This window comes from Schistocerca cancellata, chromosome 1, assembly GCF_023864275.1.
Source record: "Schistocerca cancellata isolate TAMUIC-IGC-003103 chromosome 1, iqSchCanc2.1, whole genome shotgun sequence".
NCBI classification, from domain to species: domain Eukaryota; kingdom Metazoa; phylum Arthropoda; class Insecta; order Orthoptera; family Acrididae; genus Schistocerca; species Schistocerca cancellata.
The window spans coordinates 1287292110-1287319617 of record NC_064626.1 but is presented as its reverse complement, the minus strand read 5'-3'; the positions used below and the strand labels follow the sequence as shown (position 1 = coordinate 1287319617).

Below are 27508 nucleotides of genomic sequence, written 5' to 3'. Positions count from 1 at the left end.
AATTAAAAAACCCGCACCTTTTTCTTGGACCCAGAGCAGCAAAGGAATCATCGCCTAGACAACGAGAAGCCACATGGACAACGCAGACTCAGCAACATCAACAAAGGAGACATCATGGCCAACTCTACTAAAGTACTATACAGCCATTAGCCACACCGTAACGGTGTCCTTATGGAGATAACTTTTCCTGCACAGTAGAGTGGGTTCGTGACACAAGTGATTTGGGTATGCACGAGGCTCGCAGCCATTGTAAGCGGCGTCCCCATAGGTTGCACGGTACCAGCAAGTGGCTAAACATGGAGGCGAGGCACTGTGGGAAGAGCGGGGGACACAGCTGGCTGCAATGATGCTCGGGCTGCTGCCCAGGTGAGGTTGGCTGCTGTCGGGAGAACGCAGGTAGTAGCTCTTGTAGGCCGCCAGGAGGCAGCTCCCGGCAGGCCGCTGACCTCTACCGAGAGCGCGTGAAACCGGCAGAGCAGGGGTGCCAACAGAAGGCGAAATTGTCATTGACAGGCAGTGTTGGGTGACGAATGATTGCATAGGCCCGATCAGCCGTGCGTAGGTGGACCTCGAGTGGCCCAGCGTATGATACCAGGTGAAGCTGTAGGTCTGACGGTAGCTTGATCATCCACAGAGCCCACAGTGTGGTGTCGGGTAGTGCCCGGTCACCAATCGATGTACGACGGCGCCACCAGAGCTATGAAGGCGAGCTGTCGTCGAGATGCCCGTCACGGGAGGCTAGAAAGGCATTCAATAAGCAAAGTTTTCACCGTCGCATACTTCAGCGAGGCAGGCGGCGAGAGGAGCAGATCACTGATTAGGTCAGGGTGGTTGTGGAGGTGGCTTACGAGGCAGATGAAATATGCGTCATTGTCCGAGATCCCGTGGATATCACAGTAGATGGTCCACTAGGGGGAACCGAGTCTTGGGGTTGTCCTTTTGCAATGCAGGCAGGTTAGGAAATCTGCTGGGTAACACCTGTTTGTGTAGCACAGGCAGGCACAGGTCCGTGTCGGCGGTCGAGGGAGCCCCGGATGCCGGGAGTGGAGTAGCAGTGGGTGATGCGTCGCCCGAGGTCTGTGTGGGGAGGCGGCCACAAGCAGCACGTGATGAGGCGTAGACTGGCACAACTGGTGGCACAATGTGTCCCAACTGCAGGCCCGAAGGCAGACGTGGCGCGGTCGTAACAGCCTGTGCCGAGTGAACGACAGGCGGAAGGCAGTCGTGAAACAGCCAGGGAGGGGGGGGGGGGGGGGGGGCTGATCCTGAAACTGGTGTGGAAGAAATGGCCGGTGCCTTTACAGGAGTGGGTGGAAAGCAATCTCGATGTGACCGGAGTGATGGTCACAGCAACCGGCACAGCTGAGGCGACCGTTGTCACAGAGATGGCTTGCGGGAGGGGAGGGGGCTCGGTGCAATGATGTCAAGCAAGTAAAAATGTGCGACCCCACGTATATGAACTTTCGGAGTACAATTCTTGAACTGCATCTGCACATCAAACCAGCCAGAAGATGACTGCTTATCTGAAGGGTGAAGCACAATGTCCTTCACATGATTATCATTCAACATGTCGGTGAGCAGCGTGCACTGTCCGAGCAGCAGGCCCTGCTGCATAGTAGCATTTGACGGTGGCCATGTCGGCCCAACAATGCTTAAGTGGGCGCTGTCATGGCCGGAGCCAGAAAATTGTTCACTTTTAACCAACTGTACATTAGGAACACTGTTAAAAGCACAAGCACAATTCCCAGGGTGCAATGCACTTGCATGAAATGACACTAGTAAATCCATATTTTTGAAGGCAATATGGGCCAACACAGAGTGCATTACTAGTGAAAGTAAGCACAAAATAATTCCCGAGCATACGACGTTGAAGACGGGGTCACCACTGTGGATATTATGTGGTGAAGAACCATAATAACACAGTTTTAGAGTCAAAATGAACATTTATTTCGGCACTGGACAGAGCGAATACAGAAGTGGATGTCGAACATGGCATGAGAGAACAAAGACAGCAAGCAAAAAGCCAAAGAGAATAATCAGAGAAGTGTCACTTCACGTCAGAGGATGCCACATGTTTATGTATTTACTTTTAGTTTCTAATACCAGATCTTTGTAATAATCATGATAGTTCTTAAAGTATACCTTTACTCTGTTATTATTGCTATTCTTTAGCATTGCACATTGGAAAAGTTGTGGAAGTAGGTACAATGGTTTAAATGAATACAATGAATATGCTAAGATTCTACATCTAAAGATAAGCACCTTAATGATCAGCTTGATATCGCTACACGTAAACACACAGTCACTCCAATTCAAAAGTTCGCAACGAACTGAAGGTCCTCACACTGCCCGTCGCAAACCTCAAAGGTGGCTGTTGAAATACGGCATCCCGGCTACAGTCCCCAGTTGAAATATGTTTTCCGGCTGAGACACAGTTGAAAATATGCTCACTATTTTTTATTTACTTAAATTTGCCATATTTCGTGACAGTACCTTTTCCGTTAGACATTTACACGGCGATATTAGTCTTGGCTTCAGTTGTCTAAGTATGATTCCACAATGCATCTTTGTCGGTTGCAGAATTGACATGGTTCAACATGTTTCTCTCATTTTGGTGTTTCAAATACAGTTTCTTCAAATGTAGTTTCTTCTTTTTAGTTTTGTGTGTATGTTTGTGTTTATTTGTGTGTCTATCGACCTGCCAGCGCTTTTGTTGGGTAAGTCTCATCATCTTTCTTTTTAAATATACAAATAATATATGTAATGATATACCATATGAGTCTGATAAATATAGGTTTGGGGAAATTGAAAGTGATTTATTACATGAGGATACAGGTTCTGAGAAAAGTGATCAATTTTGCAGTCCTTATATAAAAGTTCAAATTGGGTCATGGATTGGTAAATGTTTAATTGATACAGGAAGTGAGATCTCGGGAATATCTGAAAGGTTAAGCAAGAAATTGAAAGTGGGGAAAGATTATGTTGAAATGCCAGTTGTTGGGGTAAAGATAAAAGGTGCTACTGGGAAGAGCAGTAAATTGGTAAAAAGCCAGGCTTTAGTGACATTTTTAATTGAAGGCAAGTTGTTCACACATGGATGTTTTGTAATTCAGGAATTTAATGAGGATTTTCTTTTGGGTATGAATTGGATAGTAAAAGTAAATGCAGCATTTGATTGGGTTGGAAGAAAACTTTTGATAGAAACTAGTGAAAGGGAATACATTCAGACAAATTTTGTGAACACACTTGGTGATCAGAGTAATGGAAATTGTGACAGTATCAATTTACTAAAAGAAAACAGATTGGAGAATATTGAAACTCATAGATTTGATACTGATGAAGTTGAATTTGGGAATTTAGTAATTTAGAAAATTTCAGAAACACAAAATTTATCTGGGGAGCAAAAACAACAGTTAGAAAATCTGCTGTGGGAATACAGTGATGTTTTCAGTGACATACCTGGTAGGGTAAAGGGTTATCAGTGTGAGCTTCAGGTAAAACCTCATGAACCATTTTTCATAAAACCATACAGTATTGCAATATCAAAAAGACCTGCTGTTGAGAAAGAGCTGAAAAAGATGGAAGGATGTAATATAATAGAAAGGAGTATCAGTGCATATAATAATCCTCTAGTAGTAGTTTCGAAAAAAGATGGTGGAGTGAAACTATATAAACAGGAATCATAATTTCAAAATTTAAATAACCTATTATCATCTAAAACAAAAGTCCTCCACTGGAATACGCTTGTTAGAACAAAACTGCCTGTACAACCAAGTGTGTATATTTGCGTGTATAAATTAATAATTTGAAGTCACATATTAATTGAAACTGATGAAAAAACACTGTTGTAACAGAGAATGAGAGAAAGATTTATTTTTTACTTTTTTACAAAAAAGGTCTCCATAGTAGGCATTTCTGAATTTTTCTAATTTTTGGAAGCTAAGTCTTCCCTGTGGGTGAAGGCATGCATGTGAGGACATGCATGCAAAGGTATAAGTTTCAAAAGCAATTTTAGATAAAGCCTCATGATATATGAGCAGTTTATTGTTGTTTATACTGATGTTGTGGGGAGCAAAAGTACTCTTCACAAGAATGTGACTTGTAGTAATATTGTAGTAGAGAGGAAAGTGTACATAAATAATTGCAGAAAATTTAGATAATACTGATGTATCTTTAGCTGTACTAAAAGAAGAAAATCATAAGAAAAAAAATACAAAAAAACACGAGTAAAAAAAAATTAAAAAGAAAATCATAAGCAAAAAAATATACAAAAACAAAAAAAACCATGACTAATAAAAAAAAATATAAAAAAATTAAAAAAATCAGAAGTTAAAAAAAATAATATATATAAAAGGCAGATATAGAGAAAAACACATTACACTATATATGTCCAGTATCATTTTTACTGTACAATATGTAAGCATAAAATAAGTTAACATTAATATTTAAAAAAAAATTTGAATCTTATTCTAGTTAATGAGTTTTACCTTTCTATTATTTTCAATCTGTATGCTGTATGTTAGAATATTTCTCATGTAAGTTTTATACCATGTATATTTGTCATGTCAAATAATTTCTTTACTTGAATTTTTTGTGTATGGGATTGATGAGGAAGTATCATTGCAAAAACAGCCAGTAACAAGCCCACAGATTCAAAGAGTCCAAATTTGGAAGAGGTTATCAGACTGCATCATTAATGTACTAATTGTGTAATACAGATCCATTACTGAGTGTGGTCGGGATTTTGTTGTATATGTCCATAACAACAAAAGCCCTGGGGAGCAGTTGTAATGGATCTGGGAGATGTTATTTTTTTTTACTTTGCCGATACCAAATTGTGAATGTTTTCTTATATTTTTGTCAGGATTTATTATAATTTGTCTTATTATATGTTAATTTACTTCTGTTTTTGAGAGTAAAAGTATATTGATTACTATTAGAAAATGTATCGAAGAATAGCAAAGAGACTGATTACAAGTGGAAACTTGTGAATTGTGTAAAATATCTTTGACGTTGGAGTCGTCTTTGACTATAGTCAGTCGGCAGTTAACTCTAGGTGTGTGTTGACGGAAGAACAATGTGAAGGTCACCGTCATAAATAATTTTGAATTATGTTACTATTATTTTTGTATTAACTAAAAAGAAGAAACTACATTTGAAGAAACTGTATTTGAAACACCAAAATGAGAGAAACATGTTGAACCATGTCAATTCTGCAACCGACAAAGATGCATTGTGGAATCATACTTAGACAACTGAAGCCAAGACTAATATCGCCGTGTAAATGTCTAACGGAAAAGGTACTGTCACGAAATATGGCAAATTTAAGTAAATAAAAAATAGTGAGCATATTTTCAACTGTGTCTCAGCCGGAAAACATATTTCAACTGGGGACTGTAGCCGGGATGCCGTATTTCAACAGCCACCTTTGAGGTTTGCGACGGGCAGTGTGAGGACCTTCAGTTCGTTGCGAACTTTTGAATTGGAGTGACTGTGTGTTTACGTGTAGCGATATCAAGCTGATCATTAAGGTGCTTATCTTTAGATGTAGAATCTTAGCATATTCATTGTATTCATTTAAACCATTGTACCTACTTCCACAACTTTTCCAATGTGCAATGCTAAAGAATAGCAATAATAACAGAGTAAAGGTATACTTTAAGAACTATCATGATTATTACAAAGATCTGGTATTAGAAACTAAAAGTAAATACATAAACATGTGGCATCCTCTGACGTGAAGTGACACTTCTCTGATTATTCTCTTTGGCTTTTTGCTTGCTGTCTTTGTTCTCTCATGCCATGTTCGACATCCACTTCTGTATTCGCTCTGTCCAGTGCCGAAATAAATGTTCATTTTGACTCTAAAACTGTGTTATTATGGTTCTTCACCACATAATATCCACAGTGGTGACCGCGGAAAGACTTTCCGCTCCCGGGATTGGAATGACTCCTTACCCTCTCCCTTAAAACCCATATCCTTTTGTCTTTCCTTCTCCTTCCCTCTTTCCTGACGAGGCAACCGTTTGTTGCGAAAGCTAGAGTTTTGTGTGTATGTTTGTGTTTATTTGTGTGTCTATCAACCTGCCAGCGCTTTTGTTGGGTAAGTCTCATCATCTTTCTTTTTAAATATATTTTTCCCACGTGGAATGTTTCCCTCTATTATATTCATATATTATTTGTCATAGTTATAAAATTTGCACAAGACACAAAATTGTCATGAGTACTCTCTATTATCTCAAATAGCCAAGAATTTTCATCCAAATCACATTGTATACTATTGAAGTACTTATCCTTCAGCTTTTCAAAAATAAAATATCTCATCTTTTTCCACCACTCAGGACATACAGTTTCACATACATTAATAAGCATCTTTCTAAAGTTCTTGTCAAAAGAAATAGTTTCACTGTTCAGCCATATATTCATAAGAAATGTGTGTGTATCATTAGTATCTGTAAAAGTTTCACTTAGGTTAGAAGTTATACATGTGTCATCGTTATTTGTGTAGTCAGATTCTTTACCAACAACATCAAAATTCACACTTTCACATACATCCAGCTTGTGAGCTTTATTCATCCTGGTAACATCCCTGGGAATTTCTATAATATTCTCACTATTTAATCCATTTTCAACCATGTGTATACCCAACTCCCTATTTAAACTAATGAAATACCTTTCCTCAACATCATCATCAATACCATTACCATCATAATAAAATTTATCATCAACATTATTATCATTACACATATTCAGGTCATACACATTCAAATTATCCCCCAAAATATTATTTCTCCTTTCTAAAGTTACCAGATCCCTTTCACCAATATTTTCATTCTCACAGCATGCATTCTCTCCTTCATACTCACACGTCTCTGAACTACTACAAATTACATCATCTGACAAAGTGTTGTTCTTTTCTGCCCAAGTGTAAAACTCTGTTAAATTAAATGAATCACAATTACTTTTATATACTGTATGTTCTTGTGTACTGAAAATTTTATCTTTATCAATATCATCATTATTTTCCTCTTGAAATTTCTTCAATAAGTAACAACTAATAACCTCATGTGATAGCTTAGGTTTGGAACTGTCATGTTTGGGTTTATGATAGTCACATCCATTGGTCCTTTCATTATGCTCACCTTCTGCCTCAACCATGCGGACCTTCAAGGGGGCGTCTACTCGTTTTTTGTTTCCTGAATTACAACTGGTTCCTGTTTGAACTGCTGATTGTGGTTCTGCCAATGTCTCTGATAAACATTTCTGTTCCCATTTCTATGCCAAACATTACCTGACTGTTGGTAGTTTCTGTTGTACTGATCTCTATCAAAATTTCTGTGATTTTGATCCCTAAAGTGTTCTCTATTTTGTTGATTATTAACGCGAAAATGTTGTTTTTGTTTTGGATAAAAATTATGGTCCTTCTTTTCAAAATTGTTATATCCCCCTGAATTTTGACTGACACCATGATAATTGTTTTGTTCCCTTTTTTGAAAGTTGTCATTTCCCCAATTTTGACCATTACCTTTCTGGGTAAACCCACTGTGTGTTCGTGTTGTTACCCTATCCAACTTATCAATATAATTGAGAAACTGCTCTACATTACTATCAGGACAATGAACTAAACTCAACTGCATTGCTGATGGCAATCTTCTCTTTAAGGTATCAGTTTTGATCAAGTCATCCAAAGGTTTTGTTAAATGAATAAGTTTTTGAAGTTCACTTTTGCAAAATTGTTTCATGCTCCCATCTGATTCTCTATAGTTTCGCCCATTCAAAAATTCACTTTTGATTCTAGTTTGTTTAAGATCATCCCAAAATTTTTCCAGAAATTTTGATTCAAATTCTGAAAAGGTCATCCCCACAGTTACAATCTGGTTTGCCCAAGTCAAAGCTTCCCCTTCCAAGAATTTTTTCACAAATTTAATTTTCATATCATCTGGTGAGTGAGGTAAAAAACAATCCTTACAATACTGCATAAAATCAATGGGATGTAAGGGTCCATCTACCGAAAAGTACTTCACTGGAATATTAGATACAAGATTGCATGTGTTGACATTGTAATTTTTGCTTTGAAATTCAATGTCAAAATTTTCAATTTTTTCGCTAAGTTCTTTGACAGATTTTTTGTTTTCTAAATCATTGCATTCTACTTTTTCTTCTAGAGTAACCAAACGATTGTCAGTTTTTTGTTCTACATTTTTTACTAAAACTTTTGTATTCTCATCCAAATTTTTAATTTCCCCTTTTATCTCATTAAAATCAATTAAATTTATTTCCCTATCTGCCAGTAACTCATTTTTTACAGTATTAGTTTCACCGCTCAATTTAGCATCAATTTCATTTACTTTTGCTTCCACAGATTCAATTTTTTCCTCAGCATTGCCAACTCTGTTCGAAAGATCACCCACTTGGGTATTGACTGCTTGGACTTGCAACAAAATGTTATCAATTTTTTCATCCCAGTAAGTCTTATTGTCGTCAAGTGTTTGTCTAATTTCTTTCGTGAAATTTACAAGAAAACTTTTTAAATCAAACTTATCGGTTCCTTCTCTTTCATTTGACCTGCCCTGATGTTCGAAGTCTATTAAATTACTACTTTCTACTTTAGGCACAATACTCTCGAAAATCTCATAAGTCATTGTGAAGAACAAAAATTTATACACAACAATACAAAACAAGATAAAAATATTGTTTTAACAAAATACGAGGGTTTCGTGACTTATCTGGAACACTCTTCTACTGTTGCAAAACCACGTTTTCCATCCATGTGATTGTTGACCAAAATTCTTGAAGTATTTTCTTCTGTCGAAAATTATATTTTTTGCCGAAACATTTCTTCTCCAAAACTTTTACTTGCCGATGAACACAAATACTGTAACACACATTCTGAAGAAACTGGTATTAACACACAAAAATTTTCTTCCTCGTAGCACTGTTGAAGATCTCGTGAACACAATATCCCGGCTGACACCCACAATTGTAATACGGCATCCCGGCTACAGTCCCCAGTTGAAATATGTTTTCCGGCTGAGACACAGTTGAAAATACGCTCACTATTTTTTATTTCGTGACAGTACCTTTTCCGTTAGACGTTTACACGGTGATATTAGTCTTGGCTTCAGTTGTCTAAGTATGATTCCACAATGCATCTTTGTCGGTTGCAGAATTGACGTGGTTCAACATGTTTCTCTCATTTTGTTGTTTCAAATACAGTTTCTTCAAATGTAGTTTCTTCTTTTTAGTTAATACAAAAATAATAGTAACATAATTCAAAATTATTTATGACGGCAACCTTCACATTGTTCTTCCGTCAACACACACCTAGAGTTAACTGCCAACTGACTATAGTCAAAGACGACTCCAACGTCATAGATATTTTACACAATTCACAAGTTTCCACTTGTAATCAGTCTCTTTGCTATTCTCCGATACATTTTCTAATACACTCCAGGAAATGGAAAAAAGAACACATTGACACCGGTGTGTCAGACCCACCATACTTGCTCCGGACACTGCGAGAGGGCTGTACAAGCAATGATCACACGCACGGCACAGCGGACACACCAGGAACCGCGGTGTTGGCCGTCGAATAGCGCTAGCTGCGCAGCATTTGTGCACCGCCGCCGTAAGTGTCAGCCAGTTTTCTGTGGCATACGGAGCTCCATCGCAGTCTTTAACACTGGGAGCATGCCGCGACAGCGTGGACGTGAACCGTATGTGCAGTTGACGGACTTTGAGCGAGGGCGTATAGTGGGCATGCGGGAGGCCGGGTGGACGTACCGCCGAATTGCTCAACACGTGGGGCGTGAGGTCTCCACAGTACATCGATGTTGTCGCCAGTGGTCGGCGGAAGGTGCACGTGCCCGTCGACCTGGGACCGGACCGCAACGACGCACGGATGCACGCCAAGACCGTAGGATCCTACGCAGTGCCGTAGGGGACCGCACCGCCACTTCCAAGCAAATTAGGGACACTGATGCTCCTGGGGTATCAGCGAGGACCATTCGCAACCGACTCCATGAAACTGGGCTACGGTCCCGCACACCGTTAGGCCGTCTTCCGCTCATGCCCCAACATCGTGCAGCCCGCCTCCAGTGGTGTCGCGACAGGCATGAATGGAGGGACGAATGGAGACGTGTCGTCTTCAGCGATGAGAGTCGCTTCTGCCTTGGTGCCAATGATGGTCGTATGTGTGTTTGGCGCCGTGCAGGTGAGCGCCACAATCAGGACTGCATACGACCGAGGCACACAGGGCCAACACCCGGCATCATGGTGTGGGGAGCGATCTCCTACACTGGCCGTACACCACTGGTGATCGTCGAGGGGACACTGAATAGTGCACGGTACATCCAAATCGTCATCGAACCGATCGTTCTACCATTCCTAGACCGGCAAGGGAACTTGCTGTTCCAACAGGACAATGCACGTCCGCATGTATCCCGTGCCACCCAACGTGCTCTAGAAGGTGTAAGTCAACTACCCTGGCCAGCAAGATCTCCGGATCTGTCCCCCATTGAGCATGTTTGGGACTGGATGAAGCGTCGTCTCACGCGGTCTGCACGTCCAGCACGAACGCTGGTCCAACTGAGGCGCCAGGTGGAAATGGCGTGGCAAGCCGTTCCACAGGACTACATCCAGCATCTCTACGATCGTCTCCATGGGAGAATAGCAGCCTGCATTGCTGCGAAAGGTGGATATACACTGTACTAGTGCCGACATTGTGCATGCTCTGTTGCCTGTGTCTATGTGCCTGTGGTTCTGTCAGTGTGATCATGTGATGTATCTGACCCCAGGAATGTGTCAATAAAGTTTCCCCTTCCTGGGACAATGAATTCACGGTGTTCTTATTTCAATTTCCAGGAGTGTAGTAATCAATATACTTTTACTCTCAAAAACAGAGTAAATTAACATATAATAAGACAAATTATAATAAATCCTGACAAAAATATAAGAAAACATTCACAATTTGGTATCGGCAAAACAGTAAAAAAAAAATAACATCTCCCAGATCCATTACACTGTCCAAAGATAGATCACTCGGCCAATTGCAGGCCACCACAGAGCCCCCCTCCCCCCCTCTTGTGGCAGCATTATGCAGGGGGGAGGGGGGGAGGGAGTAGGTATGATGGCTGAAATGAATACGCTAAGATTCCATGTGTAGAGATAAGCACTTTAATGATCAGCTTGATATCGCTACACATAAACACACAATCACTCCAATTCAAAAGTTTGCAATGAACTGAAGGTCCGTGCACTATCTGTCGTGAACCTCAAAGATGGCAGTCCACAGATAGGTCACTTGGCCAATTGCATTCCACCATGAAGGTTAAGTTTTCTTCTTGCTGTTTCCACTTCATGATTTATCCAGTTACATTTTTATATCTTTTTGCAGTTATTTACTGCAAAGGTAATTTCTGGGCATGTGTCATTGAAGCAATAATAAAAATATAATGTAGATTCACTGAAAGTGTCACAAAATTTTGATCCTCTTGAGATCTTTAACATTGCCATCATATTATTTCTTTTTGCTTGCTGACATGAATTTTAGCTTCTGTCAGTATCTGTGCAGTCTGGTGGTCAAAAAAATATGAATATTAGTTCACAGAAAAGCTACATAAGACATAAATTATTCACAAGAAAACATTTTGATCGCTCATGTAATCAAAGATGCAAAGATCTGTACCAATTATCCTGCAATCCACAGTGAAGTGCATAGACTAGGGTATTTTTGATTGTACTGACTATTAAGGTTTCTTCCTATTCCATTTGCATATGCAGTACAGGAGGAATCACAGCTTGTCTACATATCTCTTACAAAAGTTATACCCAGGTCACTGTAGCATATTTTTTTATTTCTCACTTAATACTGTTTCTTGAAACTTTAAATAGACCCTCTGGGAATAGATGATGTCTGTCCTCCAATGTCCCCAGGGCAGGTTTTTCGGCATTTGTGTGATGCTATCCCATGAGTCAAACACCTCTGATCATTCGTGCTGCATTCTGCCAAAGACCAGTAAGTGCTCATTGTGTCATTGACTCCACAAGACACTGGAAGTGTTGGGAAGCCATCGAGCTGCATGTCGACTCAGCCACCTCTGGCAATGCTTGGATATTAGTTGGAGCCGGGTCCTAGGGACAGAGATGTCCATTAATAGGTCAGGTGTTCCAGAGGACAACACAAGTACACTCCTGTCCGTGAAATACTGCTCAGCTCATTTGGATATCTTTTGTGAACAAGGGTCATCCATTTTGTAGGTGAAGCTACAGATTAGATTAGATTAGATTAGATTAGATTAGATTAATCCTAGTTCCTTGGATCATGAATACGATATTTCGTAATGATGTGGAACGAGTCGAATTTTCCAATACATGACATAATTAGGTTAATTTAACAACATACTTAAGTTAATATGACAACTTTATTCTTTTGTGTGTTTTTTTTATTTTCTTTATTTTTTATTTTTATTTTTATTTTTTTTATTTTTTTTATTTTTTAATATTTTTTTTTCCTAATTTATATCTAAAAATTCCTCTATGGAGTAGAAGGAGTTGTCATTCAGAAATTCTTTTAATTTCTTCTTAAATACTTGTTGGTTATCTGTCAGACTTTTGATACTATTTGGTAAGTGACCGAAGACTTTAGTGCCAGTATAATTCACCCCTTTCTGTGCCAAAGTTAGATTTAATCTTGAATAGTGAAGATCGTCCTTTCTCCTAGTATTGTAGTTATGCACACTGCTATTACTTTTGAATTGGGTTTGGTTGTTAATCACAAATTTCATAAGAGAGTATATATACTGAGAAGCTACTGTGAATATCCCTAGATCCTTAAATAAATGTCTGCAGGATGATCTTGGGTGGACTCCAGCTATTATTCTGATTACACGCTTTTGTGCAATAAATACTTTATTCCTCAGTGATGAATTACCCCAAAATATGATGCCATATGAAAGCAATGAGTGAAAATAGGCGTAGTAAGCTAATTTACTAAGATGTTTATCACCAAAATTTGCAATGACCCTTATTGCATAAGTAGCTGAACTCAAACGTTTCAGCAGATCATCAATGTGTTTCTTCCAGTTTAATCTCTCATCAATGGACATACCTAAAAATTTGGAATATTCTACCTTAGCTATATGCTTCTGATTAAGGTCTATATTTATTAATGGCGTCATACCATTCACTGTACGGAACTGTATGTACTGTGTCTTATCAAAATTCAGTGAGAGTCCGTTTACAAGGAACCACTTAGTAATTTTCTGAAAGACAGTATTGACAATTTCATCAGATAATTCTTGTTTCTCAGGTGTGATTACTATACTTGTATCATCAGCAAAGAGAACTAACTTTGCCTCTTCATGAATATAGAATGGCAAGTCATTAATATATAATAAGAACAATAAAGGACCCAAGACTGACCCTTGTGGAACCCCATTCTTGATAGTTCCCCAGTTTGAGGAATGTGCTGATCTTTGCATGTTACGAGAACTACTTATTTCAACTTTCTGCACTCTTCCAGTTAGGTACGAATTAAACCATTTGTGCACTGTCCCACTCATGCCACAATACTTGAGCTTGTCTAGCAGAATTTCATGATTTACACAATCAAAAGCCTTTGAGAGATCACAAAAAATCCCAATGGGTAGTTTTCGGTTATTCAGATCATTCAAAATTTGACTGGTGAAAGCATATATGGCATTTTCTGTTGAAAAACCTTTCTGGAAACCAAACTGACATTTTGTTAGTACTTCATTTTTACAGATATGTGAAGCTACTCTTGAATACATTACTTTCTCAAAAATTTTGGATAAAGCTGTTAGAAGGGAGATTGGACGGTAATTGTTGACATCAGATCTATCCCCCTTTTTATGCAAAGGTATAACAATAGCATATTTCAGTCTATCAGGGAAAATGCCCTGTTCCAGAGAGCTATTACACAGGTGGCTGAGAATCTTACTTATCTGTTGAGAACAAGCTTTTAGTATTTTGCTGGAAATGCCATCAATTCCATGTGAGTTTTTGCTTTTAAGCAAGTTTATTATTTTCTTAATTTCAGAGGGAGAAGTGGGTGAGATTTCAATTGTATCAAATTGCATAGGTATGGCCTCTTCCATTAACAGCCTAGCATCTTCTAATGAACACCTGGATCCTACTATATCCACAACATTTATAAAATGATTATTAAAAATATTTTCAACTTCTGACTTTTTGTTCGTAAAGCTTTCATTCAATTTGATGGTAATACTGTCTTCCTCTGCTCTTGGTTGACCTGTTTCTCTTTTAATAATATTCCAAATTGTTTTAATTTTATTATCAGAGTTGCTGATTTCAGACATGATACACATACTCCTGGATTTTTTAATAACTTTTCTTAATATAACACAGTAGTTTTTATAATTTTTGATAGTTTCTGGGTCACTACTCTTTCTTGCTGTAAGATACATTTCCCTTTTCCGGTTACAAGATATTTTTATACCCTTAGTAAGCCATGGTTTGTTACAAGGTTTCTTACGGGTAAATTTAACTATTTTCTTGGGGAAGCAGTTTTCAAATGCATTTACAAAAATGTCATGAAATAAATTATATTTTAAATTGGCATCAGGTTCATGGTACACCTCATCCCAGTCTAACTGCTGTAGGCTTTCCCTGAAATTTGCAATTGTTAAATCGTTGACTGAACGTACTACTTTGGAGGACTGTTTAGTATTGCTGAATGGAGCTATGTCATATATTGTAACTAGCTGTGCACCATGATCAGAAAGACCATTCTCAACAGGCTGAGCATTTATCTGGTTAAACTTATCTTGGTCTACAAAGAAGTTATCTATCAGTGAGCTGCTATCCTTTACCACCCGAGTAGGAAAATCAATAACGGGTGTCAAATTGAAAGAACCGAGTAATACTTCAAGGTCATTTTTCCTATTACCCTCTTTCAGAGAATCTACATTGAAGTCCCCACAAATAATAATTTGCTTCCCCCTGTCTGACAGATAGCACAACAAGGAGTCCAAATTTTTCAGAAATAGATGAAAATTTCCTGATGGGGACCTATATACAGTTACAATTATAAATGTGCCTTTATTTAATTTAAGCTCACAGGCACATGCTTCTATATGTTTCTCTACACAAAACTTTTTTGTTTCTATACTTTTCGCACAATGATAACTTTTGACATATATGGCAACTCCTCCTTTCTCCATATTTTCTCTCATTACATGTGCAGAGAGCTTATAACCACTTACATTTACCTTATCTATATCAGTAACAATGTGATGCTCAGACAGGCATAGTATATCTATTTCATTCTCAGCTTCTAAATCTTCTAAACAAACCAGAAGCTCATCTACTTTATTCTTTAAACTCCCAATATTTTGATGAAATATACTTACATTATTTTTAATTATACTTTTATGAGACCCTTTCCTTATTGTAACATTTGCAGTACTCTCCTGTCTGAGTTTCTCATTGTGCTTAGGCCTAGTTCCTATACCAGTGGTCACATGGTGTTCAGAGAGGCAGATTATGTCAACTGGGTTGGGTGACTTTAATTCATCAATGCAATTACCTAGGACTGAGATACAACTTGGTGGAGATAAAATTTCTGGTGATTGGTGAAAATTTATAATTGGTAGCTGTGATTGGTGATCTAATGTGCTAGAATTGTACTGTTTAATTTCTTTCCTAAACTGAAGATTTGTTTCAATCCTGACCTGTCGTAGAACTTGACATCTTTCTGTCTTACCTATCCTAAAAAAGGTGCTGCTCCAACACCTGTAACCACTGGTATTTTACCATTCATGGCAGTGCCTCCCCCCCTTAAATTTCCTGCTATTACCCCAGCCAGTTTCCCCTTCCCTTTCCTGTTGAGATGTAGGCCGTGCCTGGTATAGTCCCACCTACTGAGATAATCAACAGGAACCACACCAATATGAGCCCCCGCACCTGACCCAAGCAGCCGTTCCAACTCCAAATTAACTCTCCCAACAGAAGAGTCCAAATGAGGCCGGTCATGGCGTCTCAGGACAGATACAAATTCAACATTGGTGTGTCTCGATGCCGACGCAATCTTTACCAGGTCGCACTCTATACTGTACCCAGGATCTCTGTCGATGCTGTTCCCTGGCCCTCCCACAATAACCACGGTGTCTTCCCTGGTAAATCCTTTAGAGAGTGAACCTAAATCCTCTGTCACCTGATCCAGACTAGCACTTGGTTTGAAAAAATTTGTGACCTGGTATTCTGGTCCTAATTCCTCCTGCAGAAGTTGGCCTACACCTCTGGCATGAGAACTGCCTAACAACAAAACTTTCTTCCTTTTCGATGACTTTCCTACATTCTTTTTCAATTTCCTATTGAAAGTTTGTTGTGTCCTATCTACACCTACCTCTGTTTGAGGCTCATCAGTTTCTAACTGAAGCAACAGGTCAAACTTATTTTTGACATTCACCACAAAACTGTCAGACTTAGTTCTAGGCCTGTTCCTTCTGCTACCTGTTGCCACTTCCCACCTCTCTTTGCCCTTCTCCCTCCTTAACCTGTCCAGATCTTCCCTAGCCTGATCTAGCTCAGCCTGAAGGGCAGCAATTTTCCCCTCCTGTTCCACTATCTTCCTATCTCTGCTGCAAATCCTACATAACCACTGATGAGCCTGATCCACTTTCCCAACACCCACGCCACTGCAGTCCCCCCAGTGAAAAAAACTACTGCATCCATCACACCAAACTCCGGAACTAACAATTCTACGGCAAGTCAGGCACTTCTCACTCATGGCAAAAATAATACTTTAGCTAGAATAAATCAATTAAATTACCGAAAATCAAAAAAGACGTTACAAGAATTAAGCCTATTCACAAATGTATATAAGCAAGTTTTTGATTTAAAATTCCGCTGTTTTTCTGAGATCTGTATTAAAACAACGAAGGTATACGCTATTTATTATATATTTCACTCGATGGAATGAAAAAAAGGACTATTAAACGATATACTTTAACTTTGATTCTCGAAAAACGTTACGAGAATTAGGCCTATAAACAAATGTATATAGGCAAGTTTCTGATATAAAATTACGCTGTTTTTCTGAAATCTGTATTAAAACAATGAATTTATACGCTATTTACGGTAGTTTACTTATTTGTTACCGAGAAACTAGTTAAATTACCGTGAAACAAGAAACAAACACGTTTACAAAATTTAAGCCTAAGCGCGACTTCGCGAAGTTACGATCTTTTCGTGTTTTCTGAAAAAATACGCAAAGAAAAGTCAAACCTTTAACGGCAAGAGTAAACGATACACTAATGCACGTATTTAATTTGTTGTCGGCGTTAAACTAAATTATATTCCTGTCTAAATCACTTAACTTTCTGGAAGTGGTTTCTGGCGTCACTTACTCGGCGGCCATCTTGGAACACACTACAGATTGCCTGAAGGATGCTATAGGTGAATGAACAATAGCACATAGTGAACAGTAGGCACATGTAAATTTCTCCAGTGAGAAATGAGTACTGCTTTTGTTGCTTATTTGTTTGGAATACAAACAAACTTTGTACTTTACACACTCCATATTGCTGTAATCACTGCTATAGCACAGTGTGTCCCATTTACAGTTTGGTTGGACTCCAAACAGGGAGCAGTGTAATGTGCCTTCTACATCTGATGAAGAAAACTTGATGGAAACAACTACAGAGGTTACTGAAACACTGTGGGATGAATATGACTGCATTAACTTGACAAAAAAAAACAAAAAACAAAAAAAAAAAAAAATTAGAAGCCATTAGTTTTGCTAAGAAAACCTGAAAGATACCATTTTAAACTTATTGAAATTAAGGAGTATTTTTCACCAGGCTTGTTTCACTTTTTGAACAAAATAATTTTGGGTATTTGGCTGTGTCATTGTAAACTACTAAAACAGCTACACCGCCAATATTTTGACTGACTTGCTGTGGCCCTCTTCAGGGAGCTTCATTGCTGTATGCTAACGAATGTCTTCCTTCATATACTAATATTTTCAGTTAGCTGGTGTCATTGGGCAGTTTGAAGAAACTGTTCTTGCCTGTGCTACCCTAGAGGCAACTCTAGTAAGGAGATTGGTATCAACTGGCTGTTGCCTGTTCCACTCTGATAACTGATTGGTAGGAAATCTCTTGTTGGTAATTGGAAGGCAATAGCAAACTGGGGTGATGGATGAGGTATCGAATATATTGCTTCCCCCTACTTATACCTCCCGAGGAGATCACGAATGTAAAATTAGAGAGATTAGAGCGCGCACAGAGGCTTTCAGACAGTCGTTCTTCCCGCGAACCATACGCGACTGGAACAGGAAAGGGAGGTAATGACAGTGGCACGTAAAGTGCCCTCCGCCACAAACCGTTGGGTGGCTTGCGGAGTATAAATGTAGATGTAGATGTAGTGTTTGCCTGCAGTGAGGTGTTGAGGCTGTATGGCAGTTCTCTCATTGCTGCTGTTTATACTGTTAAACTTGGGTTGATTGTTGCTGTTGGCTGGCAAACACATGCAGCCAGCTGGGCTGGAAGTGCTGGCTGGCAGGGTTTAGGCAACTTATAGTCATCATCCCTGTTCATGTAGTTAGGGTGTCTAACTGTTTCAGTTGCCTCTCTTATTCTCTGTTGCTGCATCCTCTGCAAGTACATGAGGTTCTTCAAAACTGATAGGATGTCGATATTCCTGGTGGTATTCTGCTACAACTGACTTGTTGTTCCATTCATTATACGTAACATTCATGCTCCGAAACAAGAGTATTAATGAGTCTCTCGCTTTCACCAACACAGACTTCGCCACATTCACACCAAAGTTCATAGACAGCTGCAATGTTGAAAGTATTCACAGGATCCTTAGTGAGCCTCAACAAGTCTTAAGTCTTGCAGCCATTACGAAATACAGATCTGACTCCTGCACAATGGAGAACCTTGTCTACACAGACACCGATGCCTCTTGCGTATGTTTCAGAGTGGCCATAAGATCTAAGATTTATTGAGGCCCACTAAGGGTCCCATGACTGCAGGTGTCTACAAACTTTGGTGCGATTGTGGCGAAGTCTATGTTGGTGAAACTGGGAGACCCATCAGCATTCACATTTTGGAGCCTGAGCATTACATTCGCCTGGGACAGAACAACAAATCAGCTGTAACAGAACACCACCAGGAACATGGCCATGCTATAAGTTTTAGAGAACCATGCGTGCTCACTTGCAACTGCGGATATAAGAGAGGCTATTGAATTAATTACATGTGCTAGCAACTTGAGCAGAGAAGATGGCTACAAATTACCTACAGCCTGGCTGCCAGTTATTCCAGCCTGGCAGACTGCATGTGTTCACCAGCCAGCAGCACCACTTAATCTGGCTTGAACAGTATAAACAGCAGCTACATGAGAACAGTTGTGCAGGCTCATACCTTACTGCACTCAAACACTGCCCCCGAGATACAAGCTGTCGATTTGCTATTGCCTTCCAATCACCAATGAGAGATTGCCTACGATTCACTTACCAGAGTAGCACAAACAACAGCCAGCTAATATGCTGTCTTCTACCAATAACATATTAGAGCTGCCTTCCAATCAGGCATCAGGGTACGATACAGCTCTTCCCTCAATAAGAACTCTTCAAATTGCCCAATGATGTCTCATATATGTGATATATGAAAATGATCGTACATAAAGGAAGACATCCACCAGTCCACAACAGTGAACCACCCTGAGGGGGACCACAGCAAGTCTCTCAAAGCTCAACAACTTAGTTTTTTTAGTAGTTTACAATGCTGTGGCTCAATAACCAAAATTATGTTATTCAAAATGACACCAGCAGTGGAAGCCTGTCATGTCTCACTTTTATTTATCTTCTGTCGACTTTATAAATCAAAGTGAGACTTGTCTGCTGAACCATACTCAGTTGCAGTAAGCTTAAGATGGAACAAACCAATGATAATTGATTTTATTTTGTGTTTCATAAAATACCAGTACTTGTAGTTGTGAATCCCATAGTCAAATCATAAATTAAGTGTGCATAATTGTGACACTTGTTAATGAGTGTGAACGGTCTTGAAATATCCCTCTTAAGAGTAACATACTTCACTGAAAAGCTTGAAATGGAATAATGGTAACAAAGTAGATTCAGAACTCGCCAAATCAGTCAATTCTAGCAACAATGAGTAACAAGGCTGGTTGTTAACGTACTCGTAAAAGTGCATTCCATCATTTTTGCAGCAGGAGCTGTGGATCACATATTCATTTACTTTCTGCAACAGTGTCATTGCTAAAATGCTGGAAGATGCACAGTTACCTTTCCAGAAGAACTGCAGCCACAATTATGCAGTCCCATGTGGTCCACGTGAAGTTGATAAACATTGTTATGGTGAAATATTGTTGTGTTATTATGGCAAAAATCAGCTTTACCCTTGAATTCATTCTCTTCAATATCTGGTTATATATTTACAATGCTGTACTTTCTGAAAAAATAGAAATAATTAATGGTGTGTGTACACTATGTTTCACCAGAATTAAAATGGCAGAAATGCTTTTATTTCACTCATTTGAGCTTTCTACTCTAGTTCTCAGGAATCTTTCAAAACATCCCACAAAATGTCCACATTCTAACACTGGAACCATGGAAGAATAATACAGTGCTACTGCGTCTGGAACATATATTTGAAAAGAATGAAGATCTTGTCCTTTCAGATGCAGCTGTAGTGAATTTGGAGGTATGTACACTCAAAAAATGAAGTTAGTATTCCCTCTATACAAGTAAATCTCATTTTATACAACATGTAAAAACATATTTGTTTGTTACCTTTGTTACTGCTATGAGATGATTTCAAGGTATCAACAGTACCTGATACTCCCAATCTTCCATTCAGCTTCACATTTGCAATATCTGAGAAGGCCTCTGTTTTTATTTCTCTTCTTTTCTGCCTTCCAATGTACCTGCATAATTTTCAGCCTATGTTATCTCTAATTTTATCCTCTAGTAAAATGAGGCTATGTATGAAGAGGATCCACATATTCAATAATTTATCTTGCTATAAATGGGTACATCACAGCACTCAATTAAGGCTTTGTCACCTTTTATTTTGTAATAAGACTAAAGCATACTTTTTCATTGTTAGGTCTCATAATGTACACTATGCTGACTAGTGGCAACAAATGAAATATTTTATTACTTATTTTTTGATTTGAGATGCAATAAATTATGTGCTGGCTCCCATTTATGCTGTTCAGGGCTCTATTATTTCTATACCTGCTGGATCATGGACAAGTGGAAAGATGTTATCAGACACATTTTATTTTAACTATTACACTACATAGTTTGTGGTAATGATGTTTGATAAGTTTTTTACTAATAATACAAATGTTCGCCTTGTCTTCCATTTCCATAGGCACAGTGTGTGCTTGAGACAATTCATAGATCATGATGGAAATCTGAAATTCAGAAATTATAACATTAGACTAATGACATTACAATATTTCTTTTAATGTGGAAAATTCAGGAATAAACTAGTCTGAAAATGAAATTCTTCAGAAAAAGTAGTATAGTCTAGTCTAACAAGTGACAAACTGTGTTGGACAAGACTCCTTCATTACATTCAGCATTAGAGTGTATTCTCTTCATTCAGTCTTTTTGTGATTTTACACAGACACCATTTTCATGCCAGATTACTTGACGCACACGATTTTGAGAAACATATCTCATATTGCTTTTAAATGATGGTGGATTAGCATCAACACCTCATAAAATTTCAAAACAGGTTAATGTAATTATGTCTAGCATACATACACTGGTAGGATTTTAACATCGCCAAGTGACATTTCACCTGGATTTGCATAATATTGGCAGTAAGTGTACTTAATAGCAGCTAGTAAAGTGTGACTGTATGGAGATAAAATTTTACATAAATTAATTATGCATCTCAAGTTCCAGTGCTAACATAGTTCTTGAAATGCTGTGTTCATAATTTACTTGTAAATTATTTTAATGGATGCAATTCTAACAGATGAATGTAGATAAGTATGTAAATTAATAAAAATACAGTTGAATCATAAGTTTTTCTAAGTATCATAAAATCCCATATCAAGGTGCAGACTATTTCAAAACAGTTGTTGAAGGAAACAGAAAGCCATTCTAGATTCTGGATCTGAAATATATGAGGTATAAGAAAAAGAAATGCAAAGGAAATAAATATTTGAGAAATGAGAAGAAGAAGAAAAGAAAAAAAAAACAAATGCAAAAAAGACAAGAATATAAGAGAAAAGAGGCAAGAAGAGGCACAAGAATAAGTAAGGGAAGAGAGAGACGGTGAAATAAAATACAGTTGCATAAGGGGGGTTGCTAGTCCCCCATCGGGCGCCTCCCCAGGTGGCGGATAGGGGAAAGCCTCCCAGATATGGGGGGCACCGGGGAAATGAAATACCCGGGGTGGACCAAAACTAGCAGTGTGGTGGCGTCTGTACTCTAGTGGAGCGGCCTACCAAAGGTGTCTGTACCCCATGTCAGGGGCGGCCTGGAAATTATATCGCCAATCCATTCTGAAGCAAGCGTGGCGATTATGCTTCTCACCTTCGAGTTATGTTGTGTGACATTAATGTTAAATTTTCCGGAGTAATAGCCCCACAGTCGGATCTCCGGGTGGGAGCAACTTTGATGTCCCAAACACCAAGTGGTGCTGAGAAGAAGATACAGACTCTTCACGTCTGTACATATAACTGTTGCTCTCTAATAGGCAACGACAGACTAGAAGAGATCAAGAAAGAGCTTACAAAAATAAACTGGAGTATTGTTGGTTTAAGCGAAGTTCGCCGAAAAGGGGAAGACTGTCTCCGTTTGCGCTCTGGCAACTTGTTTTACTTTTGTGGCGACCCAGAAGGAAAACTCAATGGAGTTGGGTTCTTAATCAACAAGAATATTGCTGATAGAGTATCTGTCTTAGAAGGAACTTCCAGCAGGACAGCTCGAATGGTCCTGAAGGTGTCAAATAGGTATAAAATACAGATTGTTCAGGTGTACGCTCCCACCTCAAGTCACCCTGACGAAGAAATTGAATCCTTTTATGAAAGTCTGGATAACACCTGTAAAAAAGGTAGTGATTGTCACTTCCAGATGGTCATTGGCGATTTCAATGCAAAAGTTGGCACCAAGAAACAAGGCGACACAGTGGTGGGCAACTATGGGATTGACGACCGAAACGATAGAGGTGAGAGATTAGTCCAGTTCGCTGAGTACACCAGTTTGTCCATCATGAATACGTTCTTTAAGAAGCACCCTGACCGAAAATGGACTTGGAGGAGCCCAAATTTCAGTGTCAAAAATGAGATAGACTTTATTCTGTCAAATATTCCGCAGATTGTAAAAGACGTATCAGTGCTAAATCAGTTCAACACTGGCAGTGATCACCGTCTTGTGAGAGCAAGGGTCGAACTCAATGTAAGAAATGAAAGGAGTAAACTTATGAAAGGGAAGAGAAGGGTAATCAACCTCAAAAACCTGGAAGAACATTCCTCGAAATTCCATGAAGTCCTCCAAAGCAAGTTCCACGTAACTAAAGATTGTGATTTGGCGGAAATGATTGTTTCAAGTGCACAAGAAGTCGGTGGCCTATGCCAAAAAAATAAACAACCAAAGAAATTCAGTGCCAAAACTGAAACCCTTTTACAACAGAGGAGAGAAATGAAAATCCAAACCGATCGTGATATGGTGGCGTACTCCGAACTATGTAAGGCAGTGCGAAGAGAAATGAAAACTGACATACAGAAATTCACTGAAGACACCTTACGAGCAAGCTTGGAGAACAAGACAAGTTTAAAGTCAGCCAAACGCAAACTCACAATCGGTAAAAAGCAGATTATCGCACTCGATGGAAATGACAGTCGAATCACTGAAAAGGAGGCGGTTTTGAAGTTCATCAGAGACTTTTATAGCAATTTGTATAGCAATACAGGGGAAAATTTGAGTGTATCTAATTTAAATGATATACCTAGTGTTCCAGATATACTCCCATCGGAAGTCAAGTGTGCTCTAGATAGCATGAAGAAGAGAACAGTGCCAGGTGATGATGAGCTCAGCGTTGACATCCTCAAACTGGCAGGAGAGGTAACAATAAATCACTTGGCAAAAGTATTTACTTCCTGCCTGCACTATGCTTCAATCCCACTATCGTGGAACAAGGCTAAGATTATTTTGATACACAAGAAAGGAAGTATTCACAATATTAAAAACTACCGTCCTATCAGCTTGCTCTCAATTTTGTACAAAATTTTTACAAAGATCTTGTTAAATCGAATTAGTTCCACCCTAGACTTTGCCCAACCTATAGAACAAGCTGGATTCCGAAGCAATTTTAGCACTATTGACCACATTCTGACCGTTAGTGAAGTGATAAGCAGAGCGAATGAATACCAACTGCCTCTCTGCATTGCCTTTGTTGACTTTGAAAAGGCATTTGACTCCATTAGCCATGTAGCTGTCCTCCAAGCTTTGAGTGAGCAAGGAGTGGGAGCAGCATACATTGAAGTGCTCAGGAAAATCTACGAGAATTCTTCAGCTTATGTTAACATCGGCGAATCAACTCAAGAATTCCGCATCATGAGGGGTGTCAAGCAAGGCGATCCCATCTCCCCAAAACTGTTCTCTGCTGTATTGGAAATGGCTATGTCAAAGCTGAGCTGGGAAGGTAAGGGAATCAGAATTAATGGAAGAAGGCTTACCAACTTGAGATTTGCTGATGATATTGCCTTACTGGCCAAAGACTTCGCAGAGCTCCAAAACTTAGTTACAGATCTTGCATCAGAATGTCAGCTGGTTGGCTTGAACTTGAACCTTTCCAAAACAAAAGTAATATCCAACAAATGGGTCCCAGCTGGAGATGTGAAAGTCAAGGACAGTCTACTAGAAGAGGTCAGTGAATATGTCTACCTTGGCCAGATTATAAATATGAAGGGAGACATAAGACCAGAAATCTATCAACGCATCAAGCTTGGTTGGCAAGCATTTGGGAAGAATTCAAAAGTATTCAGATCAAAAATGCCAGTAAATCTGAAGAAAGCAGTATTTGATCAATGCATTCTTCCTGTGATGACGTACGGATGCGAGACATGGACACTGAACTCATTCACAAAAGGGAAACTTAGGACAGCACAGAGAGCCATGGAGAGATCAATGCTGGGCTATACAAGAAAGGACAGGAAAAGGGCAGATGACATCCGGTCTGTGACGAAGGTTAATGACATCTTAGAGAGAGTAGGTTCCTTGAAATGGCAGTGGGCTGGCCACGTCGCAAGAAGAAAAGACAACAGGTGGACGAAGCTAGTACTGGAGTGGAGTCCGAGAGAGCACCGGAGGCCTAGAGGAAGACCACCAGACAGATGGGACAAAGACATCAAGAAGATCGCTGGTAACACCTGGCAGAGAACTGCCCAAGACCGTCCCACTTGGAGAAGACTGCTGAAAGCCTACCTGAATCCACGACTCGAAGAGGCCACATCATCTAATGATTGAATTGGCTGATGATGATGATGATGAAGGGGGCTAACATCAAATTGGGGAGGAAACAAGAGGGAGGACCAAAGTGAGGCCTGTATGTAGTGTCTCTTCTCATTAAGATTTGGATTATCTCTTGCTTTCCTTCAGCATTCATGTGTATATATAACCCCCTTCCCTTATCCAGATGAAGGAATTTCATAAAGTTACAAAACTCAGCGTTCAACTACATTTTTAAATTTATGCTTCTTAACCTGATTGCAGTTGATCCTGCTTTTGCTCTTCCAATCTAAAAATATTATTAGCATTAATTTTTTACTTTCATTTTGGAAATATTAAAATGACCTTAGGTTAATTAGCAAAATTTTTCAATGCATTGCTTTACTAAACATGAATGTAATACAGTCTTCTTGAATACCAGGAGCTGTTTACGCCATTTGTTGTGAAGTCCATACGTGAAACAACACTGGCTGCAAATCAGTGGCTTGGGGAATATGACAGGCTCAGCTGGACAGACACATCAGGCATTAGTATGGACAGCTGGGAGGTCCCTAATGATATTCCTAATATCTCTCTTAAACCTATGCAAATCAGAACATTTGTTGTTGAAGTAACTCGGTAAGATATTAGCAAATATTTGATTTTTCGCATCTTCTAGGGTCAAAATAAAATGTAAAAGAATTAATTTCTGAATAAATAATGCTTTATGAATATACATTGTGAGTTTATTCATCTCCTTCCCAATATACAGGGTGTTACAAAAAGGTACGGCCACACTTTCAGGAAACATTCCTCACACACAAATAAACAAAAGATGTTATGTGCACATGTGTCCGGAAACGCTTAATTTCCATGTTAGAGCTCATTTTAGTTTCGTCAGTATGTGCTGTACTTCCTCGATTCACCACCAGTTGGCCCAATTGAAGGAAGGTAATGTTGACTTCGGTGCTTGTGTTGACATGCGACTCATTGCTCTACAGTACTAGCATCAAGCACATCAGTACGTAGCATCAACAGGTTAGTGTTCATCACGAACGTGGTTTTGCAGTCAGTGCAATGTTTACAAATGTGGAGTTGGCAGATGCCCATTTGATGTATGGATTAGCATGGGACAATAGCCGTGGCGCGGTACGTTTGTATCGAGACAGATTTCCAGAATGTAGGTGTCCCGACAGGAAGACGTTCAAAGCAATTGATCGGCGTCTTAGGTAGCACGGAACATTCCAGCCTATGACTCGTGACTGGGGAAGACCTAGAACGATGAGGACACCTGAAATGGACGAGGCAATTCTTCGTGCAGTTGACGATAACCCTAATGTCAGCGTCAGAGAAGTTGCTGCTGTACAAGGTAACATTGACCACGTCACTGTATGGAGAGTGCTACAGGAGAACCAGTTGTTTCCGTACCGTGTACAGCATGTGCAGGCACTATCAGCAGCTGATTGGCCTCCACGGGTACACTTCTGCGAATGGTTCATCCAACAATGTGTCAATCCTCATTTCAGTGCAAATGTTCTCTTTGTGGATGAGGCTTCATTCCAACATGATCAAATTGTAAATTTTCACAATCAAAATGTGTGGACTGACGAGAATCCGCACACAATTGTGCAATCACGTCGTCAACACAGATTTTCTGTGAATGTTTGGGCAGGCATTGGTGATATCTTGATTGGGCCCCATGTTCTTCCACCTACGCTCAATGGAGCACGTTGTCATGATTTCATACGGGATACTCTACCTGTGCTGCTAGAAAATGTGCCTTTACAAGGATGACACAACATGTGGTTCATGCACGATGGAGCTCCTGCACATTTCAGTCGAAGTGTTCGTACGCTTCTCAACAACAGATTCGGTGACCGATGGATTGGTAGAGGCGGACCAATTCCATGGCCTCCACGCTCTCCTGACCTCAAACCTCTTGACTTTCATTTATGGGGGCATTTGAAAGCTCTTGTCTACGCAACCCCGGTACCAAATGTAGAGACTCTTTGTGCTCGTATTGTGGATGGCTGTGATACAATACGC

The 27508-nt window shown here is 39.4% G+C and overlaps 1 protein-coding gene across 6 annotated transcripts in view; it reads left to right on the top strand.

Annotated features, from left to right (window-relative positions):
- The window catches only part of LOC126095120 (lysosomal alpha-mannosidase-like), a 292752-nt gene extending 266596 nt beyond the window's left edge, over positions 1–26156 (top strand). For all 6 annotated transcript variants that reach the window (XM_049909857.1, XM_049909838.1, XM_049909864.1 and 3 more), the window contains 2 exons: positions 20565–20714; positions 25905–26156. In XM_049909857.1, the coding sequence (XP_049765814.1) occupies positions 20565–20714; positions 25905–26105 (351 nt within the window). In that variant the 3' untranslated portion in view covers positions 26106–26156. The remainder of the gene's footprint in view (positions 1–20564; positions 20715–25904) is intronic.
- The last annotated feature ends 1352 nt before the right edge of the window (positions 26157–27508 follow it).